Source organism: Podarcis cretensis, assembly GCF_951804945.1.
Source record: "Podarcis cretensis genome assembly, chromosome: 3".
NCBI lineage: Eukaryota > Metazoa > Chordata > Lepidosauria > Squamata > Lacertidae > Podarcis > Podarcis cretensis.
Window position 1 is genome coordinate 90,357,254 of NC_137172.1, and position 14,649 is coordinate 90,371,902.

The 14,649-nt window shown below is 43.7% G+C and overlaps 1 protein-coding gene across 4 annotated transcripts in view; it reads left to right on the forward strand.

Annotated features, from left to right (window-relative positions):
• EYS (eyes shut homolog) overlaps positions 1 to 14,649 on the forward strand; it is a 490,906-nt gene that overhangs the window by 88,412 nt on the left and 387,845 nt on the right. For all 4 annotated transcript variants that reach the window (XM_079970286.1, XM_079970287.1, XM_079970288.1 and 1 more), the window contains one exon: positions 13,320 to 13,579. In XM_079970286.1, the coding sequence (XP_079826412.1) occupies positions 13,320 to 13,579 (260 nt within the window). The remainder of the gene's footprint in view (positions 1 to 13,319; positions 13,580 to 14,649) is intronic.

Consider the following 14,649-nt stretch of genomic DNA (forward strand, 5'->3'; position numbering starts at 1 on the left):
GTCATGCTGGCCACATGACCCGGAAGCTGTATGCTGGCTCCCTTGGCCAATAAAGCGAGATGAGTTCTTAACCTGAGGTACTATTTCTGGGTTAGCGGTGTCTGTAACTTGAAGCGTCTATAACCCGGGGTAGCACTGTATTGGCAGGGGTGGGGAAGGATCAGCATGTTATTCTAAAGCAGCAATGCTGCAGCAAGCAAAGGCACTAGCAGCTCAGTCAGCTGCTTGTGGCTGCAAAGCCAGACAGGATGTATGTGACTGTTGCCATGGAAACAAAGGGGCAGTCCATTCTGTACTGAGCACCGGATGTTAGCTCAGTGTGTGTGTCATATGACCTGTTCAGGATGTACATGGGTGGAGTTTGGAGTTTCTCTCTGTTTGTTGAAGAGAGCAGACATGTTTTCTCTGTACTGAAGTGAAAGACAGGAATAAAACATGTAGATACATTTCTGTCTGTGTCTGATTCCCCTCCCTGGGAATATGCTGGAGAGCAGGGAGGAGGAGAGCAGTTGGTGTGTTTTCCTCACAGCCTGAGGAAAATCGCCGGAACGGACCTCGTGTGTATTTCCTGCCAGGAGTCGCCGGAGGGAGGTCGAAAGAATTCAGCCGGTGCCTGGAGAGATAGGCACATACCTCTGACCGACCCTGAATTCTGACATTGGTAGCAGAGCTGCTGGTTTCTACGATCCATGGAACTCTGCAGAAATAGGAGCCTGAGATGGAGGCTGATTCTCTGCAGCTAGAAGCTGACCAGAAGAAGCTGAAAGCCAAGCTACGGAGCCCAGGTATGAGATTTTCGGGCTTAAGAGTGTGAATGCAGATGGATTAATTCTCTGCTTCATGGGAGCAACGTTTAGGAAAAACAGCTCCGAGAGAGAAGAGTCTGCATTCCAAACATTCCTGTGGTTTTTCCTGTCCAAGGAAAGGAATGTGGTTGCTTAGCAACGCAGGCCAGTTTCAAGATAAGGGCTGGATGTCAGGCTATGCCCAGAGAGGCTAAAACAGCTGGTGTTTAGACTAGGCCCTTACAAAGGAACTGCTGAAAGGGGACTTTCCAAGCGGCCAGTGTTAGAGCTGCCAGGTGCACAGAGTGTAAACAAGCCAGCTATTGGATTTTAGAGGCTTGTGTTTGAGAGTTAAGGCAAGGACTCAAAATGGATGTCAAGAAGGGAAGCCTGCCTTCTCCACCCCTCTTGACCAGTGACAATTATGCATCTTGGTCTATTAAGATGAAGGCCTTGCTGCAGAATCAGAGACTGTTTGGGGTGATTGAGAACCCCATCCCTGCAGCACCAACGCGTGCTTGGGAGTCACAGGATGTGAAGGCCAGAACTGCTATAATTCTGTGCGTGTCAGACTCTCAGCTTATTCATATACAAGATTTAGAGCACGCGAAAGATGTTTGGGACACGCTGAGAAGGACACATCAGAGAGATGCAGGTTCTTCAGCGTTGCTGTATTTTGAAAAGCTGACTAACCTGAGGCTTGCGCCTGATGGAGATGTTCAAGCACACCTGACGGAAATGAAATTTCTGCGTCAGCAGATGGTGGAACGTAATTTCCGTCTGCAGGAGGAAGTGTTTTGCTTCATGGTGATAAACAGCCTGAATCGGACTTACAAAACGGTTGCCAGTCAGCTGGGGTCTCTCCCAGCAGCTGATCTAACGTCGGACAGGGTCTTTGCCGTGGTTCTTTGTGAACATGACAGACTTGCCGCCCTGGAAGTCAAGGACAGGGGGAGTCAAGAACGGAGTTCAGACACCCCCACTGCTGTAGCTACTGGAGGAGACGCCGTAGCTTTGAACGTTGTCCGATGCCACAATTGTGGACAGACTGGGCATCTTCAGCGGAACTGCAGGAAGCCACGTCAGAACAAAGGAGCCAAGGGAAGCTCCACGAAGTCTGAGGCGTCAGGCAGAAGTCATGCCAAGTCACAGGCGAAGCCTGCAAAGGCTTTGATGTCCCTAAAAGCCACACCACAAGTGGGGAATTCCTTCGTTTTAGACACGGGAGCGACGGTTCACATGACCCATCGTAGGGATTTGTTTTCGTCGTTTAAGAAGCAAAGCTTCGTTGTACAACAAGCCAACGGTCAAGAGCTGGAAGCCACCGGAATTGGGACTGTGTATCTTAAAAGTCTGAACTTGACTATAAACGATGTTTATTTGGTTCCAGAGTTGAAGTACAATCTGCTCAGCGTTTCGCAGATAGCCAAGAAGGGACTAAAACTGTCCTATGATGATCAACACTGCGAGATCTACAAAGATGGAGAGTTGTATCTTTCTGCCAAAGAGAAAGATGGACTGTATTTGTTGACTTTTGATCAAAGTGATTACATGGAATGTAATTCTTGTGATTCTAACATGATTTCTTTTGCAGGTGTAGCCAAGAAGAACGCCAAGCAGGTCACCTCGAGGGTTGACAAGGCATTTCAGCGGGTGTATGCTGATGTGATTGGTCCTTTAGCACCATCTAGAGGCAATGCAAAGTATTACCTAATATGTGTTGATTCTTTTACAGGTTTTGTCTGGATTTATCTTTTGGAGAGACCGAAAGAAGCCTTAGAAAGGTTTAAAGAGTTTTGTGATAAGGTTAAAAATATGCATGATGCTGACATAGATTGTCTTTGCACAGATGAGAAGCCAATTTTTCTCTTACAGGATTTCCAGAGGTTCCTGAAGAAGAAAGGGATAAGACACAAAATTGCAGCTTCCGAAGAAGCTTGGAACAGATGTGTCTGTGTTAGAGTGAACAAAGAATTGCAAAAGGGAATGCATGCGCAATTGCTTAGTTCACATCTGCCACATGAGTACTGGGCTGAGTCACTAATGTCATATTGTTACACGTGGTTGAGAAAGGTTTCAAAAGACTTGGGATGTTCTCCTTTTGAGAAACTGTTCCACAGAAAACCTTCTGTTGCCCATTTCAAGGTTTTTGGGTCTCATGTGAGGACAGAAGCTCCGGGTGGAGTAAAGAATGCCAGAGGCATTTTTGTGGGTTATGAAAAGGGTCTCTACAGAGTAATTTTGTCTGAATCTGGTAAGGTGATTCTCACAAAATTTCTAGAGAGTGCTCCTGAACAGGAGAGAGTGATTGTTCACACATTTCCCACAGGTGATGATGATGATTCTGATGATGATGATGATGAGTTTGATCTTATTGAGTTCAGTAGTACTGATGATGACAGCGATAGCTCAGACAGCTCAGTTGTCACAGTCATTGAGAGGAAATCTCACATAATGACTAGACCCTCAGAAGAGGAGGATGAACCACTGATTAAGCTTAGTACTGGTTCTTCAGAGAGTTCAGAGGCTGAACCAGAAAGCAGAGAAGAGCAGCACCTCTTACGTAGGTCTGAGAGAGCAACGAAGGGTGTACCACCCAAGAGGTATTCAAAGGAGTTTGCAAACCTAGCTATTGCATGTGTTGCTGTTGTAAACGACCAAGGTCAAATTGAAGCTGTGTCTGAGTCAGAGACAAAGGCACAACAGAGAGTTGCTAACCAAGGTAATGCAGAAGCACTCATTCCTTGGAAGTCACACAACCAGAGAGGTACATTGGTAAAACCAGTGGCGGGTAGTTCCAAGGGTGGAACTGAAACAACAGGGGAGTGTTATAAGTATAACAACTGTTTGTTTTCTTCTCTGGATGACGCTTTGCTCGCAGCACGCATTGATACTTTAGGGGGAGTATGTTATTCTAAAGCAGCAATGCTGCAGCAAGCAAAGGCACTAGCAGCTCAGTCAGCTGCTTGTGGCTGCAAAGCCAGACAGGATGTATGTGACTGTTGCCATGGAAACAAAGGGGCAGTCCATTCTGTACTGAGCACCGGATGTTAGCTCAGTGTGTGTGTCATATGACCTGTACAGGATGTACATGGGTGGAGTTTGGAGTTTCTCTCTGTTTGTTGAAGAGAGCAGACATGTTTTCTCTGTACTGAAGTGAAAGACAGGAATAAAACATGTAGATACATTTCTGTCTGTGTCTGATTCCCCTCCCTGGGAATATGCTGGAGAGCAGGGAGGAGGAGAGCAGTTGGTGTGTTTTCCTCACAGCCTGAGGAAAATCGCCGGAACGGACCTCGTGTGTATTTCCTGCCGGGAGTCGCCGGAGGGAGGTCGAAAGAATTCAGCCGGTGCCTGGAGAGATAGGCACATACCTCTGACCGACCCTGAATTCTGACACAGCAGTGATGGGAGACCGTTTGTGGCAAGGGGACAATTAGTCATGCCAAGGGCTCTCTGAAGTCTGTTGCTGGCCATGACGCTTGAGTATTACAGAATATTAGTAAGTGGCTTTTATATTCATACATGTGGCAGCTCCAACAAAATACTGCAGTGTTGATTGCTCCTGTTCAGGATTCCAGTAAGTCTATTCCATCCCACCCAAACCTCAGGCTAGTTGGTGTAACCTGCCCCCCCCCATATTTTTGTCCGTCTGCAAACCCTGGGGTTTCCCCAACTCTCGCCTCTTTGTGTGTATGGTAGGGTCGTTTTGGCTACATAAAGTACTAGGTGGTAAGATTAGACTTTAACCACATACTCAGGTCAGATGACTAATCTGCATGCCAGAATCTTCTTATAGGCAAAGCAACTCACACCCTGGGTGTCAAAAATAGAGGGGATGATAAACATTGTCAGTCAGTACAGCGTACGTAGAATTCACAGTGTCTGTGCCTATCTGTAACTATTATGGTACATTTTATTTGACGTTCCGAACTATTGGTATAATAGTTCTTCTTATGTGAATCAATTTATGTAGTAAAATAAAAAATATTAGTTGTCTTATAACACCTACATGTCAATTTTCACCCTTTCCGTTTGCAGTGCATGTTAAGTCTACACACACATACACACAAAAATCTAGAACCTTTTCAGTGCCATTGAAACATGGAGCATAATGCTTTCAGTTTTAATATTCAATGTGCAGTGCTTTATGAGCTAAGATTAGACTAAAGGGAGACGCTAGACAAGAAGAGAGAATGTGATATGCCTATATAGGATTTGGTGAGTTACTGTTTCTCTCTGTAGACAAGCAAAAGGAACAACTGTAATATTTTCAATGCCTGTAAAATAACCTCCGAGGGATCACAATCTATTTATTTGTGTATTTGAGACAATTTCACCCATCCAAGATGGTATCTACTTCATTTTTAATGTTCTTCCCAATTCCCTGCTTTTCTGAGAACTATAAAACAGGCACAATATGCAATGTAATCATATATTGGCCTTTAAAACATTGTTAAAACTAACATTTCAGTAAAATATGTGACGTTTTTATCACTGGGATTTATATTTAGTATGCAATTAAATGGAAGGGCAGTTGTTTCATGTCTAATTAATGTGGGCCTTTATGAGCTAGAGGCTGACCATTTCAGTTTCATTGTTATACTTGGATCCCTTTAAAGCCATTCAGCATGATGCAGTAGGGAGAGAGAGAATCCCCTAGATCAGCCTTTGCCAAACCAGTGCCCACCAGACATTTTGGACTACAAAGCCCATTATCCCTCACCATGGGCCATTCTGGCAGGGGCTGATGGGAGCTGCAGAAGGTCCTATTTCCTTTCACTTTGTTTTCAAACAGCACTTTGACAGGGTTTTCTTACGTGATAACAAAGAGGAAATCGACCGTGCATAAACTGTGGGATTTTGTTGGATTCCCACAACATTCCAGAAATCAAATTCTTGTTCCACTGTCATTGTTTCATTGATCCAGGATGTATGTGTGTGTTGGCTGAAATACAACCATATTAAATTGAAATCACAACAGTAATTTAGAAGCTGGGGGTGTCCCCTTTCCTTCATATTCCATTTCTTCCATAATCTCTGGGGTGGATGGGTGTCTTTCTTATCCTAAAACAATTAAGATGTGACTGATTGGTGTATATTCTTGCTTGTATATATATTTTTATATTCCAGATTCACAGTGGCTTTTTTTGGTGACTTTGTTTGCAACGTCCGATAGGATTTACTGGCATCCTGATACGCCTTAAATTGTAAGGCTGTCTAGACGTGTAATTCTGAAGAACTCTGAGGATTTGTTTTCCTTTTTTTTTTTTTTTGTTAAAGCAAAGTAATGTAGAATTTCTTTTTAAAAATAACTTAAATGGAGGTTTTAACTTTTTTTTATTTAAAAAATCCTTCACCGCTGTGTTTAAACAAAAGACAAAGCAGATGTTTTGAGCGCTCCACAGGCAACATTTTGGAAAGTCCATGGACCTAGAGAAACATAGAGGCAGTATATACTAAATTCCACAGCGGTATTGACACAGTAAAGTAGAGGAACAGAACACTCTGTCGGGACCCTGGTCCAGGAAGATTATTGACATTTCAGTACATTTCCCATCACTTTCCTAACTGCAAAAAGTCCCTTTAAAAGGATTTGTTGCACTAGGATAACAGAACACCTTGACCACTTTAATTGAGCCAGTATGAGCCCAAATTCCTGCCACAAAATAGCGTCAGTTTAGAGGCACCTTTAAGGGACGCAGGTGGCGCTGTGGGTTAAAGCCTCAGCGCCTAGGGCTTGCCGATCGAAAGGTCGGCGGTTCGAATCCCTGCGGCGGGGTGCGCTCCCGCTGCTCGGTCCCAGCGCCTGCCAACCTAGCAGTTCAAAAGCACCTCCGGGTGCAAGTAGATAAATAGGGACCGCTTACCAGCGGGAAGGTAAACGGCGTTTCCGTGTGCGGCTCTGGCTCTGGCTCGCCAGAGCAGCGATGTCACGCTGGCCACGTGACCCAGAAGTGTCTGCGGACAGCGCTGGCCCCTGGCCTCTTAAGTGAGATGGGCGCACAACCCCAGAGTCTGTCAAGACTGGCCCGTACGGGCAGGGGTACCTTTACCTTTACCTAGAGGCACCTTTAGAATAATTGATAAAATTCAGTAGACATGTATGTGAAAGTGGCAATTCTAATAAATTTTAGTGAATATATTTTATTGACAGACTAACATGGGAGTGGCCTTCTAGATGTTAACTGCACAATGTACAGCTTCTATGTATTTACTCCAGAGTTGTCCTTTAATACAGGAACTGGCTTGACTTGAAAATAAAAGTCTTTAAGCACCTTAGGCCAACGTATATATTGTTCCTCTCTTCGTCTTTAAGGTGCGGTAACACGCTTTATTATGTTTACGGCACCAAACCAACATGACTACCCTTCTAGAATTCATCTCTGTTTAAATGAGACTAATTAAGGATAAGTAGTTAGGAGATTCAAAGCTTAGGATGTGAACCAAAGCACAGGGACACAGTACTTAAATCCATTCTGCAAACTATTCGTGACTAGCGTTTAAATTGAAATTTTTAATTCTGATCTTTCAAATATGATCACGTGTGCTCATCAGTTTAAAGGGTGATGGGGGAAAGGTAACATGCACATGAAGTGAAATACAAATGCATAATAATTAATGTGCCTCTGTCTCAGATATTTTGTTCCTTGTGTGCTGCGTCACTTGATACACAATGTATTAAAAATATGCTATTTTACTGCTATTATAAAAGAGATTATGAGTGGGGAGACTGTGATAAGAAATGCATAGAAATGGGGAAATGACTCATAGGAAATTAGAAAAGGAATGAGGCAAAAAGGGCTGAACCAATTAAATGGAAGGAATCAATTAGAACGGAAGGAACAATATATATATATAAATACATAAGCCCTCTAAGGTTTCCCTGTATAAGACTGCACATGCAAAGGCATATTCTTTCACTGTTATGATAATAATAGTCTCCTTCCTTTATCTCTCCCACCAGCTTTCTCCTATCAAATGCCTTTCTCCCCATATAGGGTCAATATCCTCTTTTATCCTCAGCTTTGCAAAGAAAGTGAAATGCTAGGAATACCTGCGTTTGGAGGAGTCTTCTTAAAAAAAAAAATCTAAGGATTTTTGAGTGGACTTCAAAAGGGTTAATCCTTGAGAATTTTGGAACTTGAAGAAGGATAAGGGAGGTTTGAAAGGCTAGAAAGGAAATGTGAATATGCCCTTTTACCTTTAATATGTGGCAAAGGTCCATTTTCAATATACAGGCATCAATTTTTGAAACTGTAGAATGAGTATCAATCCTATTCCAAGGGATACTCCAAACACAAAAGTACATTATAAAATATAAGCAACAGATAAATAATTTATACTGGGGCAAAGGCAGAAATAATTAATATTAGGCCAAAAGCACAGTCTAAGACTGGAGATATAATCCTGGAAATTCCTTGTTGAGGCATAAAACATGGGCATGTCTAGATTCTTTTTTGGTCTTAAATAGTCCATATCAATTTTGTACTATCAAAATATTTGATATTACAAGATGCCAATCCACTCTTGAATTAGATTCCTGTGCTAAGCGGATTAATGGCAGGACAATAAATGTGGATTTTGTGAGTTGTCAAAATCCTTATATTTTGACTCTGGAAGGATAAGCACCTACTGTCTGCTACACAGTGGTTTGAGGACCTCACCATCCTTCCTGTAATGTGTGAATTCTGAACTAAATATCTACCACAAGCTATCTCCTGGAGAGCTGGCTCAGTTGTGTGGCCTGACTAGAGAAGTTACTACTCTGGAGAGGCTCTGGCCTCATCAAGATTAATATTAATCTGCCATTAACTCAGCTCACAGTAGTGTTTTCATACATAAACAACAGAAGACAGGAAACTTGCTTCATTCGAACACATTTCTCTTTAACTTTTTTCTTTGCTGAAGAAACAAATTAAACAAACAAACAAATCAAATAAATCAATCAATAAAAAACTGGGCCAAAAAGGTCTTGCCCACTTGCGGGAGGGGGAATCAGTGGCGGGGTGGTGGATGACGATGGGGCTGTTACAAATAAGATAGATTTGCTTATTTTTAGAACGTTTTTTTACATAGCAGAACATGTGTGCCTTTATTTCAAATGGTGCTTGTTAGGTTATTTAAGCAGGCTTCAGCCACGTATGGTTCCGATAGCCAGCATCTTGGATTTGCCCAAAATGGTGGCTTGCAATGAAACTTGATAGCATGCACAGGAAAGGAAATATACAGTGAATGATTGTTGAATGAGCCCTTGACACAGTTACTTTCAGCAGCTTTGTTGTCCCATGGAGGTGGTGAATGAATGGGTTGTTTTTCCTCATCTTCCTAATGCAGGCTTTTTGAAGAGCAGATTATGGAAGGATGAGGTGGTTGCAATTGAAGGAGAACATTTTAGTGTATTCAACTTGGAGAGAGAAGTTTAACCCAGATACCTACTTTCTGCGCTTGGAATGTTTAAGAGGAGGCAGATTGGAGGTTGCATTCTAGCATTGCAGCCTTGAACAATTTGTATTGTGGAAGGGCCTGTAGCTACGGCAAAAACAAGTGCTTTGATTGATCCTTCAGCAAGCTTGGAAGAAACATCAAACTCGAAAAAGCCCATTAGCTTTTGTTTATCTCCCATCAGACAATGGGATGCAAGTCACTTTTCCAGAAGGACTTGGTACTCTGCTGGCTACGCAAGGGCATTTTGTCAAAATCTGGCAACTTCTTTCTAATGTAAAACATCTTCTGCAGTTACCTGCAGCAGATTTTGTTTGGCAGGCAATTAACTGCATTTGCTTTTCAATCTGGGATTTTTTTTTTTTTTTAAAAAAAAAAGTGCTGAAAATTTCCAAGGTAATAAACACCTCGCAGCTCTTTGTCTCAGCAAATAGAAATATGACATTATTGCAAACAACAAGCCAATGATTCATTAAGCAGTTCCAGCAGCTCTGTGTAACGGTAAATTGTAGCCCTGGTGATCGAAAAGGGGAGAGACTGGCGTTACTTAGGAATAGGGAGGCATGCAAAATGAAGTCACATGGGGATTCTGTTAGGAAGGAGATCAGGGCTGAAGGCATGCAACTAGCCTAACTAGCCCCTGCTCGTTTTCTTTCAGTCCCCAAATGCTGTGTATGCGGCTGGTTTATTCATTTGTTAGAGCAGGTCCAGTGTTCTGTTTTGTATCCACATTTTCAAGTCCTGCATTCAGATTGCAGCTGAAGATATGATTCTTCATTATGTTACAGCTAGAAAACGCAGTGGAGTGTTTCTTGTTGGCGCCCAGGGCAGGTGTGCTGGGGGGTGCGCCACCAGAGCGACCCCCACTCACTGGAGCCAGAAGGAGATCAGGTAAAGGGTGCAGCCCCACCACACCATCCACTGCCACTTATGATTTGTGTTTATTTGGGGGCATCCTACCCCCACATGTTGATGGTGGCATTTATGGAGAAATAGTCCTTGCCAACTACTTAAATTGATGAAAACATTTGGACTGTTCTGCTCACATGCACAGGCACCTAGGAGTTGAAAAGCAGTAACAACAGCAGCAATAGCTTTTTAAAAACCCTGCAGGGTGCACCCTAGGTCTCAGGCCTGTCTCATGCTTCACTTTGTGGCATCGTTTGTGACGCTTCACATTGGCTGTGGGACAAAAGGGCAGCGTATAACTCCAACAGCATTGAGATAGGGAGAAGAAAAATGCTGTTTACTTCTTCCAATATGGGTGACACACATGACATTTTTAGTTGAGGGAAGCACAGAACAAAGAAAAAGGTCCTTTCCTTCCAAAAGGCATACATCAATATGTTTATTTTATTTTGGCACACCACACCGGCAACAAATGCTTCCAGATAGTTAGTGTTGATTAAAATTAAAAGAAGCCAAGTAGGGAAGTGCCATTATAAGCAGGGCCATGAGGGTTATTTGGAGAGGAAACACAGGTGCATCTCATTATCCTCATCTGCATCATTAACTGCAAGGCATCTTAGAGAAGGGCAGACTTTGCAAAGCAAGTCCCCTCATTCCATGCTTAAAATGTAGATATTCTGTACTGTAACTCGGCCCTCCACACTCCTCCTTTTCTCTCCCAGTGCTCAAATGTGGAGAAACAGCAGCCTTCTAATATGTAGGAGTTTCTGATGTGTCAAGTTTCCATTCAAAATGCGCTGGAAATGTCAACGCATGTGGCGGTTTTCTAACGTGCTGGGGCTGTCATCAGGACACTTAGAGAGCAGAAGTAATAAAGGTGATCAGTACACTGCACATTTGTGTCAATTAAATTAGGGCATGCAGTCTCATCAATGTTGCCTTTCATAGATCTTAGGGAAACTTTTATAGTTCAGAAGCCAGGCTACGTATACTGTGCTCTAGACGCTCACATGCAGACGCTCACATGTGTTTGAGAGTGAAAGAGAGATTGAAGGGGCTGGGGAACATTCCAGTGCTGCATCTCTGCTGGCACAAGGGACTTCCATTGGTGCAATGCAGTTTCATTTTCCTCTCCTGTTGCTTATGGCCCATTGGGCACCAGCCAAATCAGCTATTGGGGGCGAACCATCTAGAGCAGACTCTGAGGGGCATGTGGGGGGCAGAAGAGGAAACTGAAGTCCCATTGTGCTAGCAGAATCCTTTTGTCACAGCATTGGGTACAACCCACAGGGGGCGCTAGGTAGGTCTGCTTACAGCCAGCCCATTGAAATGAATGGACGTGACTGAGGACTCAACTAGACTTCCACTTTTCCCTCTGCTTTCCCCCAGGGAAACCTAATCTTTACCGCTGAATCGGAGCAAACGTCAAACAGGCTTCCTGCAGATTGTTGTTGGATCTGATTCAGTGCTAAATAGCGGATTTTGCCAAGGAAAGTGTCAGGGCAAAAAGAAAACCGCTTGGACAAGTGTGAGTGTAGACAAGCCAAAACTTAGGTTCATTCATGTCAGTGGGTAGCATTCAACGTTGCACTATGGTGAATGCTCTGTATCCACAAGCATTTCAGCTTAGCAGACAGAAGAGTCCACCTCCTTGTGCTGTCATTCTCCTGACCCCCAACAGAACCAATTGTGGGGGGCTTGGGGAGGGGAGTGTGGGGTAAAACCCCATTGTGCAAGTGGAAGTCCTTGCATAGGACTTCTGCTGACGGAGCTTGTTAGGTGAATCCCACCCAGCTGGTCAGTTCTTAGTTGGATACATCTAACAATGAGAGAAAATGCAAACAATAGAAGGGTTTTTTTTTGGGGGGGGGGGTCACACACTCAGATTGAGGGCCATACCATTTGGCCCCATTCCCATCACTTACTCTGGCAGTCCTGTCACCTTCCTATCTTCCAAGATTTGGGGTAAACGTCTGTACAGAAAAGCCTCTGTGTACAAACAGACTCTCCTTATAACTGGGAACCCTGCACAATCAGGGTTCCCATTAGCAGACAGAGCCTGTGCACATTGGATTCCCCTTTACAGATGTTTGCCCCTATGCGTGGCTGGCAGAGAACAACAAGGCAGGCTTAGCTGGTGCAAGTTTTCTGCTTATTGTGTGAGAGCCTGAAAACAACTTGCATCTTCCCTGAATTAGGCTCAAGTGGAAAAATAGCTGAACTTGGTAAAATCTGTGTTCAAATCCCACCTTTCTCTCAGACCACCTTTACAATCTAATCTCAGCACCATGAGGATGTGCAAGAAATATACATTGGCTTCTTAGGTAGCTTCTCGCGGAATTGATGAAACTACACAAATACTTTTCTTTCTTTCTTTCAAAATAAAAAAATCAGGAGGCTACATTTCCCAGAATTCTCTGAGATGGATTGATTGTTAATCAACTCAGAGAATTGTAGCTATGTGAGGGGAATAGGACTCTCCTAATAACTTTTAGCAAACTCTTAGCAAACTTCAGTTCCAAGGATTCTTTTAAAGTGGTATGATACCGTTGTGCAGATATGGCCTGTGATGGAACTTTCTCTCCAAGCACATTTGCCTGGCACCATCATTGCTATATTTCATCTGACATGCTAAGCCTAATGGCCTTTAATGGCAGAAAATATTCATATACCGGTACTCTTAGCTACTGCCTATTTATTTTCTTTAAGACTGTGCTGCTATAATTAATTTCTTGTTTTATTTGACTGATTATTGGTATTTTTATACTGTTCTAAATTGCATTTGCAACTGTGAGTCATTGTGGGGTCCTAAATGATGGGAAAGCAAACTATGCACATTTTACATACTTATGTATTTGTGTGGCCATTTCTGCATGTGGAAGTCAGGTAACACTGAGCATGATGATGGGGGCAGCTATTTTATTTATATGTCACATTGTTCCCTTCACTTTTAAGCACTTTCTCCTTCTCTTTCTCAGATATGAATTCCTTTGTTCTATGTAGCAGGGTTTATTTTTACTTGCTGAGGAAAAAGACCCTGGGGAAACTGTAAGTCAGCACCGAAAACACAGATCAAAGCAATGGGGCAGATATAGGAGACTGTTGCAAGTGTTTATGTTTTTTGTTGTTTAAAAAGATTGCTTTCACCTCTTTTCTTTATCCTCTCTCTTCCCCCTTTAGTTGTTTGTGTGCAGCAGGCTGGACAGGGCAGCAATGCAGCGAAGATATAAATGAATGTGATTCTGAACCATGCCTGAATGGAGCCACCTGCCATGAGTCCACTGTCTATGGTCAATTTCTATGTGTTTGCCCTCCATTTTATATTGGAAGGACTTGCCAGTATCGCTACAACCCATGTGATGCCCCCTACAACCCATGTATCAACAACTCTACTTGTTTGGCACAAGTTAATGGGAAGCCATTGTGCATCTGTCAAAAAGGTAAATGGCACTACTTATCAAAACGGTTGCATGCAAGTCACACTGTGGAATGCTGTCGATTTTGTAGCCTTCTGAATTACTGTTTTAAACAGTGTGAGCATAAAGTTTGGCGCAAGACATTTCCCAGTCCTACCAACACTCGGTGGTGTGTACATTAGGCCGCCAGTGCCAAATGAGCTGCATTCTATTCTGAACCTTCATCCGGCATCCAAAATAGTCAATGATCAATCAGGATAATAGTGGGCCAGAGGCTTCAGACTGGCAAAGGGGAAGCTGCTAACCTGAGAGACAAGAACAACATTGTTTGGTTCCTGTATGCTTTCATTGCATGTGACTACATGGCTCGAGGATTCCATGATTCCATTGCAAATGTCCCCCCCCCCCCGGCTTTGGCAGTAATATGGAGCACAGGGATCATGGTGTGATGATTATAAAGGCCTTTTTGAATACAGTCATACCTCGGGTTACAAACACTTCAGGTTGCGGGTTTTTTTGGGGGGGGTTTTGGGTTACGGACGTGCCGAAACCTGGAAGTACCGGAATGGGTTACTTCCGGGTTTCAGCAGTTGTGCATGCGCAGAAGCACTAAATCGCGCTTTGTGCATGTGCAGAAGCACTGAATCGCAACCAGCGCATGCACAGAAGCAGCACTGTGGGTTGCGAACGCGCTGTGGCTTGTGAATGTGCTTCCCACATGGATCATGTTCGCAACCCGAGCGTCCACTGTATAGCAGCTTGCTACCCCTAGCTCCTCTGAGGAGTCCTGATCCAGCCAGGTAGAGCATTTCAGCCATGGCAGAAGGGGAGCTGAGCATGACCTCCAGGGAAGCTGGCAGTCCAAGTGAAGACCACCAGCGAGAAAAAAGGGAGAGAGAGAGGGTGTGTGTGAGGAGAAGAGTGAGAAGGAAGCTGGTGGTGCTATTGGGTGGGTGGGTGAAACAGAACATCGCCTTAATGTGCCATGCTGGGTCAGAAAATGGAGCAGCAGCAGTTTCAAAGGGGGAGATGGAGGCAGTGTCAGCTTGGGCTTTCTTCTGTGCACGTGGACAAGTTCTTCTGTGCCACCTGCA